Raw genomic sequence first — 17,947 nt, forward strand, 5'->3', positions numbered from 1 at the left:
ACTAGTTGTGAGGATTATAAGAAATATATGCATAGACACACACACATGTAATACATATATGTGTGATTTATAAATATATTTATATATATAAAGCTCGAATAGTATCTGGCATGTAGTAAGCCCAGTGTTAATGTTTTCTGTTGTTATTAACAAACATAAAGGTAATCCGTGTTCTTAGTTGACTGCTTTCTATGTGCAGGCACCACCCTGAGGGCTTCAGACCCTGACACTGATAACCACTGAGGGAGTTATTCCTGCGTTAGAACAAAGGGAGCTGAGGTTTGGGGAAGTCATGAAACTCGCTCACTGTCACGTAATTTGTCCTCAGCAAAGCTGGGACAGGGGCAGCTACTTCTCAGTCCAGAGCACACACATCCCTCTTTACTTCCTGTTTGCACACGTGTCATGAATTATCTTTCATGTCCCTTTTCTATGATAATAAAAAAATCAGGTTATTAGCAGATACAGCACCAAAATAACTAGAAGCCAAAATATCTTTAAAAATTCATTCTAATTCTTTTTATGATCTTTTAAACTGTTGTTTAATATAGTAGTATACATGTTTAAAATGTGATATAATTACACTATTAATTTCACTATATATTTATTTAATATTAAATTATTGGAAAAAAAGCAAAAAATAGGGCTCTCATAAATACTATTCCATATTATTTTTCGGAAAACATTTCTACCGTCACCATCAATTCACTGTTACGATCTTTAATATTAGGTTATTATAAAGAGACCTAAATCATAGGGTTTCTGTAAAGACTTAATATGTTTCTCTCCAAAAGTTAAAACTTCAAAAAACCGACTTTTTAATATATTTGACTATTACCACAACTTTTAACATTTTTTATTTGTAATTAGAATCAAAGTACTGTTTTATAATCATTCAAAATATAAACTACTTCCAGGTGAACTGACTGCCTTGATCTAGCAGTCCCCAGAAAACTGAAAGGTAGGAGCAAAGTGGTTTTTTTTTTTAAATTTAGAATAAAATTATGAAAATATACTATCACCACAAATTATAAGGAACACAGTCTATCAATTAGGTATTATTGTACTCCCTCTTGTGGCTGATGCAGGAACTGCAGTTAATGTATTCTTATTTTGAAAGAAAAACACCTTCCAACCTTATTTTTTGGAGAATTGCTTGGTCGTCACCATTATCACAGACAAAATCAATTGTGAGAATAAATGCTGTTTGTTGTATAGTCAGTGTTTAAGGAAACACATCAAGAAAGAATTTCAGATGTCAGTTTGATCTGAGGAGCTTTATTAAGGGCATTTTAAGCTGCAAACTCCCCACTTCTGAAAGAGAGCACATGGAATAAGGAACACTGAATAAAGCAGCTCCATCCAGAACCCTGCCACCTGTTCCTGTGGGAGAGACTGGTTGGCGTGGAGCAACAACAGGGCAGAGGGAGGGTCGTAGGGGGGCTCCGGGCTGAAAAGTATGTGTGGAAAGTAAATACGAGTTCAGAAGAGGGGGATAAGCCAGTGTTCAAGGGAATTTATTATTTTTAAAAGAAATTCTGACTATTGCTTATATTAACTCTAACTCCTCCCCTGGAAAGCTACAAAAGCTTTTCACTGTTCTTCTCAACTTTAAAAGCTCAAATAACATGTGCTGAGTTGTTTGTATATGTGTGCAAAGAGAACGTCGTCCTCCACTGACACGGAGAGGACAGCGAAGCGAGGGAAGTGAGGTCTCTCTCCATCAGTATCTTCGTAACATCTGCTGCAGTTTGAGACAGAGGATGCTAAGCCTTTGCACTTGAGGAAAGAGTGACCTCGAAAATCCAACATGGTCTTATATAGCAATAGAAAACCTCTTAGATAATGGAACATTCCCTGTGTCTCTGCTGTTATGCTCGAATTCCATGGAAGAAGATAAGTAGTTCAATAAGCGTGTCTCTCTTACTACAGGTCATGTGCATCTTGGAAGCCTTCGGACATGCCAAGACGACTCTTAATGATCTGTCCAGTTGCTTCATAAAGTATTTTGAACTCCAATTCTGCGAGAGGAAAAAACACTTAACTGGAGGTAAGTTTAAAATCAACAAAGGGAGATCTCATGAGCTTCCAGAAGAGGGCAGAGAATCACCAAGTGTGGCAGCAATGGGCAATGCTGTGTGTGCCTGTGTGTGTATGTGTGAGTCTGTGTGCGTGCATCTGAGATGTTAGATTATGAGTTCTAAAAGTATTGTGAATTGAAAAATATTTTGAAATGAAGGTGAACCTTTTCAAGATGATTATTGTATAAACTATATAATATGCAAGCAAACCAAAAATAGTTGACATGAATCATACTTGCTGAACATAGAAGTGAACTTAAATACTCAATTAAAATAAATTATGAGTATATAATTTCTTCATACAACACACATTGAAATCTATCTCAAATAAAGCTAAATCTATAGTTTAGAGTAATTGAATTAAAACAAATCAAAACATCAGAATGATCACTGAACTAAACCCAAACAGAACTGTTTCTTATTTTTTTAAATACTTAATGTGTGCTTTATGAAAACCTCTTATTTAAAATTTAACTAATTTAAAATTCACTTAAGATTTTACATCTTTCAATCAAAACAGATTATCCATGCAAACTAACAATGTAAATACAATTGTTGGTGTCCCTCCTAATCTTCTTGGAAGGATCAAATATTTTAAAAACTTTTATAACAACTGTCAGCACACAGTTGTTAGTTTCAGTGATTTTTGAAAGAGATCGATTTTATTTGGCATTTTCAAGTTACCCTATCTTTCCTTCAGGAAACAAAAGTTAGTTTTGACCATAATTTAGAAACCAAAACCCTGTCTTTTGCAGTAAGTGTATGCCAAAATTCTATTACTACTAAATGAAATTTGGTTAAAAATATATGAATAAAAGGAGTAGCAAAAGATAATTTCAGATGTTGAAGTTAGAGGCTGAGATTCCGCAATAGGAAAGTTATTGTTTTGATTCCAAGGCTAAGAGCCTCATTCGAAGGTCTACGTTTTAGGAAGACCTCAGGGGAGAATGTCTCGAGGCATCAACTCTGGTCTTCACGTCTTAGTGTTATAACACCCCAGCGACAGTGTCTCGCCAAGCCAAGGGCACAGTCTGCTCCCTTCAATTAAGAGCGTCATTCCCCTGGGCTTTCAGGGACCTGTGGTTGGAGCCGGAGAAGCTGGGCGGTAGGGGTTTCCCAAAGCTGAGTGTTCCAGCCCCTTGTCGCTCCAATGTCTGACCCGAACATGAGCCTATGGGCATAATTTGCGAGCTTGTTAGAAATGCGGAATCTTAGGCCCCCCTGCACACCTGCGGAGTGGGACTCTAACGGGATTCCCAGATGATTTACACAAATACTGAAGTTCAAGAGGCGCTATTCCAGCGCCACCCCGAGCAGCGGCTGGCCACCCGGGATTGCGCGCAGTTGGCGCGGAGGGGAAATCTCTTGTCTGCGTTATCACTCGCGCAACTTTTCCCCTCCATTCAATATTCCCTTTACCAAGATGAAGATCCAGTAACTGAAGGTCTTATCCGTTACTGATTTTGTTTACTTTTTTTCTGGGTAGAATTTAACACGTCCTCTTCAGGAATGTTAGTTCAGCCAAGCATTACATGCATGTGTAGAAAAAAACTGGGAAGCGCTGCGGTGAACACTTACTGATGGAGCCTTCCGTTAATCAGCGGTCTCTATGAGCACGCGGTCCCACGCAGCGTCAGCACAATCAAACCCTCAGACACCTCTCACGCGGCGTCTGCAGGCAGCACCCTGGGCCCGGAGATAATACATATTCATAGAGGTGATCCTGACGCACCTCAGAGCCTGAAATGCTCTCCGAATCGTTAAGCAGCTATGAGCACAACTTGAGTACATGTTGAGCATAACTGGGTTTATTCTCCTCTTAGGAAAACAGCAGTCCAGGCTTCCATGCAGGTGGTCTCTACCTTCCTCCGCTTTCCATATCGTTTTTCCCTGCGTTCTGTCCTCCTGATGAACGCCCTTAACCCAGTGCCTATAGCCTATGTTTGTTTGTTTGGTAGTTTCCTGCTGTGCTCTTTTAAAAATCTGGCAAAACGATCTGATGACTGTTTTTATGTTTTTTTTTTTTAAATTAAGAATAAAACAACTGCTAATAAATAAACCAATACAGCCAGTGCTAGTTGAGACTGCGTGAATAAAAGCGTAGAGCCTGGAACATTAGTGGTGGGGGAGTCTGAAGAGGTCAGAGTTCTTTGTTTTCTGTATTTAAGAAGAAAAATAAAAGGAATGTGTTGGGAGAATGTTTATGAGGAGAATGAAAGCTCAAGTGCCATGTCTTCAGAGTGGGCGCTGAAGAATGAAAACGTTTATCCTGGAAAAGAACAGACACAAGGGAAATAGGACAAGTGCCTTCAAAATTCACTACCACGTGTGAAGAAAGGGTCCTGAGGACGAAGATTTGTGACGTGTACCATGAAGAGTTGGTAGATGTTCCGGAGAAGGCGTATCTTCACTTAGTTACAAGAACTTTCCACTTTACTTCATGATTGCAACGTGCTTTCTCACCCCAACACTGGATGTGTTCAAGCAGGATGAAAGAGCAGACACCTAACAGCCCTAAAAATAGTGTGACCCGAGGTAGGACCCTGGGACTAGCTCATCCTAAAGATGTTGTGGATGCTCCCCATTCTCCAAGTCCAAATATAAGCATTCTCTTAACCGTTGATCAGATGCTCTGACGACTACAGAGTGACTTGATAGCATGTATTGTCCTCTGGTGCCTGTCAGCGTGGAATAAACAGAGTTGATATGAGAATGCCATAGAGTGTGCTAGTGTCCAAGAGCTGCTGTGACAATACACCCCAAACTCGCTGACTTAAAACAACAGAGATGTCTTCTCTCACCGTTCTGGAGGCCAGAAGTCCGGAATCAAGGTGGCGGCAGGGTTGTGCTCTCCCGGGTCTCTCCAGGGAAGAATCCTTCCAGTCTCTTCCAGCCTCTGAAGGCTGCTGCCACGCCTAGTGTTCCTTGGCTCATAGAGGCATCACTCTAGTCTCTGCCTCCCTTGTCCCAGGCCTTCTGTGTCTCTCTCCTCCTCTTCTAAAGACACCAGTCATATCAGATTAAGACCCACATTACTCCAGTATGATTTCATCTTTTTAAAAAAAGCTTATTCCATGTTTTATTGGACACTTACATGTTTATACTGTTGTGTTGAGTGTTAGCTCTAAAGTAAATCAGATTGGGTCCTCCCCTAAAAGGCTTGCAGAATAGTCAAAGAGCTAAGTCTTGTCTGTCTGTCCATCTTCCCCACCAGAGTGTAAATTTGTGCTCATCGCTGTATCCCCAGGGTCTAGCACAAGGTCTGGCCGAGTCAAGTATTTGGTAAATCCTGAGTGAATAAATGGATATAGTGCCGATTGAGCAAACAGAGGTAACGCTAATGTCGGGAGGGAGTCGTGAGGGCTGTAAAGGGATAGTGGATTGAAAGCTCTGGGTGTTTACTGGTCTTTGTTAGATTCCAAAGAGCCTGTGAAGCTGATGTCATCACACTGAAGTCAAACCCCAGAAGCCTTGAGGCTCAAACGCCGTGTCCTAACACTGTACCTATTTCTGTGCCTTTGATCAAATCACATAGACTCTCTAAGTTCTATCTCTAAAATGGAAAGGTTAGACCACGAGACCAGCCAGGAAATGTAAATGAATGAAGTAGAATAAGTGCAAGATAACGGGGCAGGTAGGGGCTGTGCCGATCTGGAAGACACACGACCTGTGGGCTGACCTCATCCCCTGAGGAAGGTCACCGTCACAGGTGCTGGAGGAGGACTGAGGCATGTCTTTTTGTGGGACACAATTCAACCCACACAGAGAATACGGCGAGAACGACTGTGTGAGTCTTTACTTTTCAAGTTATTTTCCGTTTAAGAGCAAGTGTCGTTGTCAATCCCCAAAACACACCTGGAATACTTTAAGAAGCTACAAGTCAGTTTGACACTTCTGAGTAATTTCATCTGTTACTGAAACTTCTTCTCTGAAAGAAAAATAAGAGGTACAGATTTAAAGTATTTTACTCAATTTTTAAGGAGAGCTGAGTCACTCCAATCGGTCCCCTGTAAAAGCTTTCTGAATTGTAAGTGTTCACTACAGTAGTTAATCCAAGTGGAGTAAGGTGAGTACACCTCAAACGAGGTCAGAAAAATGTAGCTTATGGGTTCATTTTATGCTTTATTGTAGTCTAGGTTTAAGAGGTTAAAGTATAAATATGAGGAAGACTTTGCCAGTGAAGATTTCTTTTCACTCATCCAGAGCCTTTCATTTGAGACTTGAGGTATTTTCAGGTGTCGTTGTCTGAATCCCTAATGACTTATATTTTTCATCTAAGAGTACAAAGAGCTTTACCTGGGATGACGTACAACTGCGCTTACTTAATGGCAGAGACTACAATAGATGGCATGTTCTCAGTTCATTCTCTTATGATCAGGATCATCTTTGGTCTTTTAAGGGAACAAAAATATAAGGTTGTCATTCACTTTAGTGTATATGCAAATTTTTATGCTATGCAAAATGGTCTTACAGAATATGCATGGATAAAGTAGACTAATATAGTATATTCCTTCATTCTTTTCACCAGCTAATCATTTTATTGTTCATAAATCTTTAAAAATATGTGTACAGATTTTCTTAGTTGGCTCTTTATTATTTGAATTTCTTCACAAGTCACCCACTTCTTGTGAACTACAACAAGACACAAAGGCTTCTTCATGCAAGGCAGCCTGGCATGGTGGAAAAGGGGCATCTGCATTGAATTTCAGCTTCGCCACTGGCTTATAAGACCCTGTGAATGTCACCTCTTTCCCCAGCTACAAAATTAAGAGACCCGACTTCACGCTCTCCTGTGTTCCTTTCAGTGTTGTTTCATTTAATTGGAGATTAACTACTTTTGAAGTTGACAGTTTCTCAGTCTTAGAACAGAGCCATAAATGGTCCACCACAGCTGCCTTACATTGTGAAAAGGATGAAGACAGTGCTGAGAAGGTGATCCTGAGTCTTGGCCTAAAGTGCACTGTCTCCGCCTACCTCTCCACGTAGCTGAGCTGGCTGTGAGTACAGCATAATTCTAGCATACTTAGCTTAGCCTAGGATAGTCTAGTTCAGTCTCCAACTTCAGTTGGCAGGTAGACGGTCAAAACTGAAACATTCTCTCTCTCCAAGGTAGATCTAGCTACTAGCCTGATGATTTGTCAGGCAATTTAGTATCTCCCCTTCTGGGATATTTGTGTTGAAGAGAATGCTATTCACTAAGCACTAATTGAAGGACTTTTAATTTACTGCATCCCTGGAAACATGGGGTTTTACTGTCCTATGTGCTTACCTTGGCGTAGGGAATGGTCTCTTTCTGGGATATTTTTTCCTTTTCTTGCACTTTCCTATAACGCTTACTTGTTAAGTCCTGGTAGAAATTGAGAGTGGATAAGGCTTTTACTGCACCCTGACTGTGCGGAGTGCCCAGTGTGTCAACATCAGCAACATATCCAGGTGGATCCAAAGACAGTGTTTGCAGGATGCCGAGTTCCTGAGCTCCCTTGAGTGGGCGGGGGCACAGGCCCTAGAGCCGCCCTGTCTGGGTTGGTCCTGGCTCTTTTCCTTTCCAGACCTTCACCTTGGGCAGGTCTCTTGACTTTTCCGTGCCTCACTTTCCTCTTCTGTACAAAGGGGTCCAGTCATTGCCCTGATCTCCTAGGGTCCTCATGAGTTTTGACTGCATTAACCTTCCTCTGTAAGTCACTCACCTTTTTCTTTTTCTTTTTCTTTCACTTTCATTTCAAAGCTGAGATTCCCCCTTTCTCACCATTTGGAGAAACGGCCTTTTCTTGAACCTTGACGAACGTCTCTATAATGGAAGTTGTGGAAGGTTTTTAGAACACCAGGCATATCGAGACTAGTTGAGATTCCATATGATTTCCTAACTATTTTATTGTAGAATTGTACATTCTTAATAATAAAAAATAAGCTGGAGATTTGAAAAGTATCAGACTGTGTAATATGAAGACTATTAACTAAAACTTCAAAAACCTTGGATGCAGCTTCCGTAAAGTCTTTGGAGACTAAACCGACTCCTTTCTAGTCTGTCATAATCTTAACCTACTCTGCCTGTCCTGTTCTTTGATCATTTTTATTCCAGGGTAAACAAATATTATTATTCGCGTGTTGTCATGCACTTGGGCTCTGCCAGGACTCACTGATGTGTGAGTTCAGGTGAATCACCAGGAGAAGCTGGATATGCTGGCTCCCTCCTCCCTCGTCCCATTTCTCTCATCCCCAGTACTCCTGGCAGTCCCTCACACCCCCCTTCTGCTCCACTCTGGGCCCTTGAGTCGCCCCACAGTCATAACGTCATCTGTTTCAGCATGCATGAGGACCCTCCCTTTCTGGTTTCCACTTCTCTAGAAGCTCTCAGTGACGTCGTGTGCCCACGTTTTCTGAATCTAGCCTAGTGTGTAACAACCTTCCCTCCGAAGGCCACAGACCCAGCCCACTTTGTCTGTGGTTTTCAGAACTGCTTGTTTTTCAGGTCATTGCCTGATTTAAATGCATACATGTTAACTACAAAGATGACATGCTGTGGTAGCTCGGTAGAAATTTAAATCAACACTTACTGTCAGGTGTGCCATTAGACCTCCGCTGTTTCCCCTCTCAGTCCCCTAAGAGGGTAGCCCCTCGCTGGTCTCTTCAAAATGTCAACTCCAGCCTGACAGTCCCTGGCTCAAACCCAGGATTGGCTCCTAGTTCTTTCAGAGTGACATTCTGAACACAGCCTGTGAGGGCCACTGTGCCTGGGTCTGCAACGTCCTCCCCTATCCCCAGCCCAGTCCATGTTCCCCAGCCACACTGGACTGTTTAGGTTCCTTCCATGTGTAAGACCAAGCCTTGATTTGTTCTCTTTAGCTGCCTAGCAGTCTCTTACCTCTTCTCCTGGTGTGGCCTGTCACTTATTGTATTAGTCTTGTTTCAAGTCTCATCTTTGGAGAAACCCCTCCTTCTTCCTCAAACCCCTGTTTCTTAAAGTGTCACTCCATCCCAGCTCTGTTAACTCTAGATCATGTCTCCTTCCTTGTTTCTTCCAGAGCACTTGTCAAAATCTGAAAGTATCCTTTTCATTGTTTGTCTGGTTGGTTGTTGTCTGTGTCTCTTATTAGGACATAAGTCCACTGATGGCAGAGGTCTTGTCTGCCCTGGCTTATAGTAGGCACGGGTTAAGTATTTGTTGTATTAATGAATCCAAAGAAGGGCAACGTGAAGTGACGATAAAGTGAAGCAGTCATTATTCAGCTTGGGGAGGAAGTTGTATAAAGCCATCATGAACTCATTCGTGACAACAAAGAACATGTATTATTGAGAGTGTGAAATCGATACGGAAAGTTATCAATATTTAATTCTGGATTTTTTTTTTAAATTAGAGTCAATTCCTCTTCGTAATTGAAGTTTATATATGCTAAGCATAGAAGCATATACTTTTTCTACTTCTTTAGTGCCTGCTTTATCGTGTAGGCATGGGCAAAGCAGAAATGTGCTGAAGGGTCTACAAAGGGAGGAGGACCCAGAGCCCACATGTGGGAGGTGAAGAATACTTGTCTCCTTGTCTTTTCTGTGCCCTGTGACACATCTATTGAGGTCGACGTTGAGATTTGCTGACAATCAGAAACGTCTCCCGATAAATATGCCGAGGCTGCGTCGTCCACTTGGGAAACCTAAGCCTTAGAGGTAACACTGATGAGATGGAGAATAGATCAGGGCCTTTGCCTTGGGTTTTTTCAAATCTTCATTTTAAATAGACCAGAAGACGGTCTTCACCTTCCTTATCATCATCATCAATTATCCTTAGTGTTGTGCTCTCAGTTGGACATTCTTTTAAAAAGTTTCAGAGTGCTTTAGCTGATCTCATCCCTCTGAGGAGCAGCACCTTTTAGGGCAAAGAGCCTGGGCTTTGGGGAAAAGCCAGTTGGGCTTAAATGTGAAAAGACCTGCAACAGAGTTTAAAGGAGGCGATGTCTGAAAAACCTGGTGCACAGTCGGTGCGTTAGGTGGTGGTTCCTTCCTCGTGGAGGCCACAGGAAGCTGAGACCTTTGGATCTCTTTCTCCCCAATCATGGATGGGGAAAGTGAAGTTAAGAGGGATGTGGAGACTGGCAGTGTCAGATTCAGGCTAGGACCGCACTTCGACGCCTAGTTGAGGCACGTTTCACTTATAGCAGCCCTAGCATCAATGATCATGAAGTCAAAAGAAATGCATATGTGTGAAAGGGAGACTATTTGGCTATATTAATTAAGCAATAGTCTGCTTTTGGTGATTGCCAATGCAGGAGGGAAAAGCAAGGGGAACTTCATGGAGGGGACAGCCTGGCTCTTTATCTAGTTGTGTAGCTGACAATGTGTTTATTCAAGACGGATGTCTTTTAAATGGACGTCTTGTCAATCAAAAGCTTAATGTCAGGGGCCGCCCTGGTGGTACAGCAGTTAAGTTCACACGTTCTGCTTTGGCAGCCCGAGGTTTGCCTGTGCAGATACTCGGTGTGGACCTATGCACTGCTTTGCACACCATGCTGTGGCAGCATCCCACATATAAAGTAGAGGAAGATGGGCACAGATGTTAGCTCAGGGCCAGTCTTCCTCAGCAAAAAGAGGAGGATTGGCAGTGGATGTTAGGTCAAGGCTAATCTTCCTCAAAAAAAAAAAAAAGCTTACTGTCAGGCACTTACACTACATTATGTCATATATCACTGCAAATGTATATATTTTTATAGTACCAAAACTTTTTGAGAAACATATTCTTATGTAGATTTCTGGAAAGATAGAGAATCCTAAATATATTTCTAGTCAAGAATATTTCTGACTTACAACTTTAAAAAAATAAAAGTCTTGCGAAGTCAAGAAATCAGTTAGCAGAAAGTTTCTTTCTGTGTGTGGACATTTGCATGAATGAGTCAAAAACGTCTCCCCTTGGGTGGGGCGGGTGAAAGGGATAAAGGGGCACATATGTATGGTGATGGATAAAAATTAGACTACTAGGGATGAGCACAAGTATTTAGGAATGGATAAACAATAATGTACAGAAATTACACAATGTTATAAACCATTATAATCCCAGTGAAATTAATTGGAAAAAAAATAAAAAAAATTTTTAAAACCTCTCTAACTTGAAAACCTATCAATTTCCTTCCATTATCACAGTTTCATTTCAGACACAACAAAAAGGCCTGCATTTTCTCCATTTGGAAAAATATTAGAGTCTCACGGAAATTTGAATTTTTGGTTGTTATGCATTTCCTTCTACCTAAAAGCTCCTTCAAGATGTTTTTTCAGTCCTACTGATCAGAATCCTGCTCATCCACAGCAATTTTATTCACTGCTGGAGATGAGCTAACTAGGATGATTACTAATTACACTGTTTTTGAATTTAGATGAAAAGTGTTGAAGTCACTGTATGGTGTGGAATGTGATTAGTTTTGAATGCTGCTTTAGACTGAGCTTGTACCTTGGCTGGGACAAGTGGGCGTAAAGTCAGCCTTTTCTCTGAGTGTGGAAGCTCGATGGTCAGAAGGTCACCCTCGGCCCTCCATTCTCACCTCATCTTTCTGTAGGTGATGACTGGAAAATACTGGAAGAGAACAACTATGGCAATTTATTTCGTCCGTGTGTAGATTTTTAAAAATATTCTCTCGAGCAGTTAGTTATTTCAGGGTTGATATTATTAATCTTAATCAGAAAGTGTTTTCAGCAAATAATTTGCTTGAGATGGAAAAAAAAGTAAGGAAAATTTAATAATTAAGACCTCAACTTAAAACTACCACCTGATTAAATACTCATGGAGAAGTGGAAAAGAAACTACGCCACTCCATTCTAATTTTAACTTTCCTTTGGGCCACTAATTAGAGGTATATTTTGAAAGAGCCTTTTTTTATGCACTTATGACAACTTTTCTAGAAAGGTGTCTGCTAAGACAACTTTTCTTAGTAAGGAATATTCATTCTGAGACTTTATTTTAGCAATGGTAGTCATTCTGACTGGCTAAATTGACCACTTAAGAAATTTACAAGAGGTAAAGCACTGTAATAGTCGTTCCTTTGTTCAAGTAGGTTTTCTGGGTGAGACCAAAATTGAGAGACTTCACATTTTTGCTTTTAGAGGCTGGACTCTAGAATAGTTACTAGCAGATTCATTATACAAGATGTTGTTTATAGTTCACACATAGGGAATGATTAGATCCATTTGCCTTCCTAAGAACTGCAACCTTGTTTTTTCTTTCTTTCTTTCTTTCTTTCTTTTTTTTTTTTTTTTGGTGAGGAAGATTTGCCCTGAGCTAACATTTGTTCCCAATCCTCCTCTTTTTTTTCGCTTGAGGAATATTAGCCCTGAGCTAACATCTGTGCCAATCTTCCTCTGTCTTGTATGTGAAATGCCTCCATAGCATGACTGATGAGTGGAGTCAGTCCCTGCCTGGGATCTGAACCCATGAACCTAGGCCACTGAAGAGGAGTATGTGGAACTTTAACCACTCGACCACGGGGCTAGCCCAAAAAGCTGCTACCTTTTGATCCAAAAAAGTTGTTGACCAACTTTGAATTCTAACTTTAAAGTGGAAAACTACAGTAATTCACAGTTGAATTTGAAATTCAAATACATAATTGCTTACTAACCATTCATAATGTTAAGAATAAACCTAAATTCAAATAAAAAGAATGCTCCAGAAACAATAGCATTTTCAGCATGCCATACATATAGCCATAAATTCTAATTAACACTAGCTTCTGAATTGCCAGTGCTAGCTCTGAGGCAAAATTGAGGTTGTGATTCCCATGCAGCCCACTTTCGTCATTGTTCAGCTACTGTGAAATAAATTGCAACATGTTTTTATGATGTGGGTTATTTTTTGTTTGCTTTTGTAATGTTTAAAGGTAGAGGATGAAAATAATGAATATTAGGTATTAGTCTTACTACAGTAAATGCGAGGCCACAGTAAACTAGGAAGATAGCTGGACTCCATTCACAATGGGCGTGTGTCACTTTACAGACACATCACCTGCCTCGCACCCTAACCGGCATGCAGACTTTATTGTTGAAGTCTGTGTGTCATTGTCAACAACTATACTGTAAACCATGATTCAGGTCCTTTTTATCATTTCAATATAGGTCTTGAAACTTTCCTAATGTACATTCTATGTATTAAATTGTACCTGCATAGATTCAAGTCATTGTTGTCTTTGCTGCAGTGGGCTTCTTCCAGTGTTTCCAGCAGTGGGAGACTATTGTCTGTATTTCTGGTCCTTAACCGTGAGGCCATATACCCTGGCGATCTGTTTGCTAGTAATACTTGTTAGTGTCTACAACACAGCACTTCATAGCCAATGTCTATTGATGTATAGCACAGCCAGTACTGGTACTCTCAAATTGTGAGACATTAATCAAGAAAATTCTAAAACTTCTTTTGATTCCTTTGTTATAGGCAAAGACATGTCTTGTTTCAGACTATATTTCTGGACAGAAGTTCTGTGTCAGGAACAGAGTAAGACTATCTCGAAGTCTTGCCACTGCTTTTCCATATCATAACAGAAGTTCCAGCTAATGTTATACGAAAAGAAAAAGGAACAGGGGCTGGCCCCGTGGCTGAGTGGTTAAGTTCACGCGCTCCGCTGCAGGCGGCCCAGTGTTTCGTTGGTTCGAATCCTGGGTGTGGACATGGCACTGCTCATCAAACCACGCTGAGGCAGCATCCCACATGCCACAACTAGGTGGACCCACAACGAAGAATATACAACTATGTACCTGGGGGCTTTGGGGAGAAAAAGGAAAAAAAATAAAATCTTTAAAAACAAAAAAAAGAAAAAAAAAGAAAAAGGAACAGAAAAATGGCATGCAGATTGAGAAGAAAGAAATCAAACTGTATTTATTCACAGATAATTGTCTTATTATCTCTGTAGAAAATCCAAAAGAATAAACAAAAAAAAACTCCTGGAACTAATATGTGATTATAGAAAGGTTGCAAGATCCATGATTAATATACAAAAATCAGTTGGTTTCCTATATATCAGCAATGAGGAATTTGAATTTGAATTTAGAAACACAGCACCATTTCCATTAGCACCAAAAAATGAAATAATGAGGTATAAATCGAACAAAATAGGTACAAGATCCTTATAAGGGAAACTACAAAATTCTGATGAAAGAAATCAAAGAAGCTCTAAATGAAGGGAAGGATATCTCATATTCATGGGTAGGAAGGCTCATTATTGTTAAAATGTCAGTCCTTTCCAACTTGATTTATAGATTCAACAAAATCCCAATAAAAATCCCAACAAGTCATTTTGTGCATATCAACAAATTGATTCTAAAGTTTGTATGGAGAGGCTAAAGATCCAAAATAGCCAACACATCATTGACAGACAGCAACGAAGTCAGAGGACTGGTGCTACTTGACTTCAAGACTTACCATAGGGCTTCAGTAATCAAGACAATGTGGTATTGGTGAAATAGCAGACACGTAGATCAATGGAACAGAATAGAGAGCTCAGAAAGAGATCCATGTAAACATGGTCCACCGATCTTTGACAAAGGAGAAAAAGTAATTCGATGGAGAAAGAATAGTCTTTTCAACAAATTGTGCTACAGCAATAGGATATCCACATGCAAAAAATAAATCTAGACAGAGACATTTCATAAAAAGTAACTCAAAATGGATTATAAAACTAAATGTAAAGACAAAACTATAACACTTTCAAAAGAAAATGTAGGAGAAATTCTAAGTGACTTTGGGTTTTCCAGCAATGTTTTAGATACAACACCATAGTCCATGAAAGGAAAAATTGATAAGATGGACATCTTTAAAATTAAAAACTTCTGTTCTGTGAAAGACACTGTTAACAGGATGAAATGAGGAACAACAGACAGGGAGAAAATATTTACAAAAGACAGAGCTGATAAAGGACTATTGTCCAAAATATACATTCTTAAAAATGAACAATAGTGGGGCTGGCCCTGTGGCCGAGTGGTTAAGTTCATGCGCTCCACTGCAGGCAGCCCAGTGTTTCATTGGTTCGAATCCTGGGCACAGACATGGCACTGCTCGTTGATGCACGCTCAGGCGGCGTCCCACATGCCACAACTAGAAGGACCCACAACGAAGAATATACAACTATGTACTGGGGGGCTTTGGGGAGAAAAAGGAAAAAAATAAAATCTTTGAAAGAAATGAACAATAGGAAAACAAACAACCCATTTTAAAAAATGGACAAAATATCTGAAGAGACATCACCAAAGAAGATATACAAATGGAAATAAGCATATGAGAAGATGTTCAACCTCATATGTCCTTAGGAAACTGGAAATTAAAACAACGGTGAGGTAGTACTACACACCTATTAGAATGGCTAAAATCAGGACCCCTGGCAACATCAAATGCAGGCAAGCATGTGAAGCCGCAAGAATGCTCCTTCATTGCTGATGGGAATGCAAAATGGTACAGCTTCTTTGGAAGACAGTTTCTTACAAAACTCATCATAGTCTGACCATATGATCCAAGAATCTTGCTCCATAGTATTTACCTAACTGAGTTGAAAACTTACGTTCACATAATGTGAACATGAATGTTTATGGCAACTTTATTCACAATTGCAAAAGCTGGAAGCTACCAAGATATCCTTTAATAAGTGAATGGATAAACAAACGGTAGTACGTTCATATAATGGAATATTATTTACTGATAAAAAATGAGCTATCAAGCCATGAAAAGATGAAAAAAAACCTCGAACACATATTGCTAAGTGAAAGAAGCTCATCTGAAAAGGTTATATACTGTATGATTCCACTATGTGACATTCTGGAAAAGGCAAATCTATAGAGAAAGGAAAAAGATCATTGGTTGTCAGGGATCAGGAGAGAAGGAGAGATGAATGGATAGAACACAGAGGGTTTTGAAAGCATTAAAAATATTCTGTATGATACTACAATGGTGGATACATGACATTATGAATTTCTCAAAACCCGTAGAACTATAGAACACAGAGAGTGAACACCAATGTAAATTATAGACTTTAGTCAAAAATAATGTATCAGTATTGGTTCATCCATTTTAAAAAGCGTACTGCACTAATGCAAGATGTTAATAATAGGGGAAACGATGTGTGGGAGAGGGGCGGGGGAGTATATTGAAACTCTCAGTACATTCTGCTTAATTTATCTGGAAAACCTAAGAAACTTCTCCAAAAAATAGTCTATTAATTTTGTTAAGACAGGTCTGTGTTTGAAAAGAAGTTGCATTATTTTCTTTATTAATTAATTAATATTTGTAAATTTATGGAAATGAAGCTAATAATGTCATTTAACAGAATTGCTTTTCTTTTCTTAACCAGCCAGAATTTATACATACATGCTAGAGAAGTCCCGACTTGTTTCACAACCTCTTGGCCAGAGCAATTTTCTCATTTTCTACTTGATGATGGATGGGTTGTCCGCTGAAGAAAAATATGGACTTCACCTTAATAATTTATGCGCACACCGGTAAGTGACTACGTATTTCCTATGTAGTAGTTCTGTCTTCAGTTCTGATTGCATTTCAGTGGTCTGAAAATTTTCTCGTTTTTTGGACAAGAAATGGTGACTAAAAGAGAATAATTGGATACTGTTAGGCTAGAAGCATCTGTATAACAGGGTTATAACAGTTTATTGAATGTTTAGGTGAAGTTTTGCTTGTGTATAATAACTTATGTTTCCGTTTTCCTAGTTTTCAGATTAGAATAAAAAAATTAGTGCATATATAAGGTTTTATATTCCTTTTGGGTATTTTGGATATAACATATCATGACATTAGTTATGCATTCCTAATCTTTGGTAGTCTTTGAAATAATGGGAAATATCGTTTGGCCAATTACTGTTCATTGGTAACAGATGAGGCTCCATAATGGCTTAAGAGGAACAGCACACAGAGACTGAGGAGCTGATTTTCTGCACTGGAGGCAGGAAGCATTTGTTAAAATGAGGATGCAGTGGTCATAGGATGGTGATGGATGTGAGGTGGTCATAAAGATACTGAGCTGAAGAATGTCTTTGTATTGTGTGCATTTCTGCCCACTGCCTGATCCAATGTGTGTCCTCACAAGGACTGGTTCAGATTTGCATTAGGATGAGAACAAAACAATAAGGAGAGTAAACTCCATTCGGAAGAGAAGTAGGAGGGAGGAGGAAGCAAGAGGGAACCAAACTCACCAGTAAATTTGTAAATTCGTGGCAAGGCATGCAGGAAGTAGACTCTGGAAGAGATAAGAATGTACTTCAGATATCTGTTAACACCTGATTTATAGTTTATCGGGTGTTTGTTAATAGATTCAAGAAGAATGGTGTGAGTTTTCATAATTTTATGAGACCTTCGTGAGAAAAATTAAAGAATGCTTAGGGAGGAGGAGTGTGGCTCAAGGATGAAACATGCCGGTTTTGAGAGTTGAAGGTGGAGAAGCTGACAGACTGTCAAGTAGAGGCGTCACCTACAAGCTGGACAGATGAGGGGTTTCCCGGGGTGATGGAGCCGTTCTCTTGGAAGGGGTCGGAGAAGTGACAGGACAACTTCTGTGGTCACCACTGCTGTGAGGTTGAATGATGGTGCAGCATATGGCCAGGGGAAGCGAATGAATTGGCCGTATTCTAATTTACCCTTGCATTATGAACAGTCTCATTCAATTCTTTGAAATATTTCAATTGAAAATTTTCAAATCTTTGAAAATATTATGTTCAAGAGTATAGACAGAGTTTGTCATGTTGAGTAGGAGAAAAGTAGTCAAGAAGTTAAGGAAGCCTATGAAAATTGTGTTTTATTTCAAATGAAAGACTGTTTGGGGGTTTTTTGTGCCCCTAAACAACAGAAATTCAGAAGAAAAAGAGAATACTTATATTCAAATGTGGTAGCCCAGGCAAAAGTGATGAAA

The 17,947-nt window shown here is 39.8% G+C and overlaps 1 protein-coding gene across 4 annotated transcripts in view; it reads left to right on the forward strand.

Moving 5' to 3' along the window:
• The window catches only part of MYO16 (myosin XVI), a 599,178-nt gene that overhangs the window by 319,180 nt on the left and 262,051 nt on the right, over positions 1 to 17,947 (forward strand). For all 4 annotated transcript variants that reach the window (XM_070520138.1, XM_070520137.1, XM_070520139.1 and 1 more), the window contains exons 15-16: positions 1,933 to 2,050; positions 16,382 to 16,529. In XM_070520138.1, the coding sequence (XP_070376239.1) occupies positions 1,933 to 2,050; positions 16,382 to 16,529 (266 nt within the window). The remainder of the gene's footprint in view (positions 1 to 1,932; positions 2,051 to 16,381; positions 16,530 to 17,947) is intronic.

This window comes from Equus asinus, chromosome 11 (assembly GCF_041296235.1).
Source record: "Equus asinus isolate D_3611 breed Donkey chromosome 11, EquAss-T2T_v2, whole genome shotgun sequence".
NCBI classification, from domain to species: domain Eukaryota; kingdom Metazoa; phylum Chordata; class Mammalia; order Perissodactyla; family Equidae; genus Equus; species Equus asinus.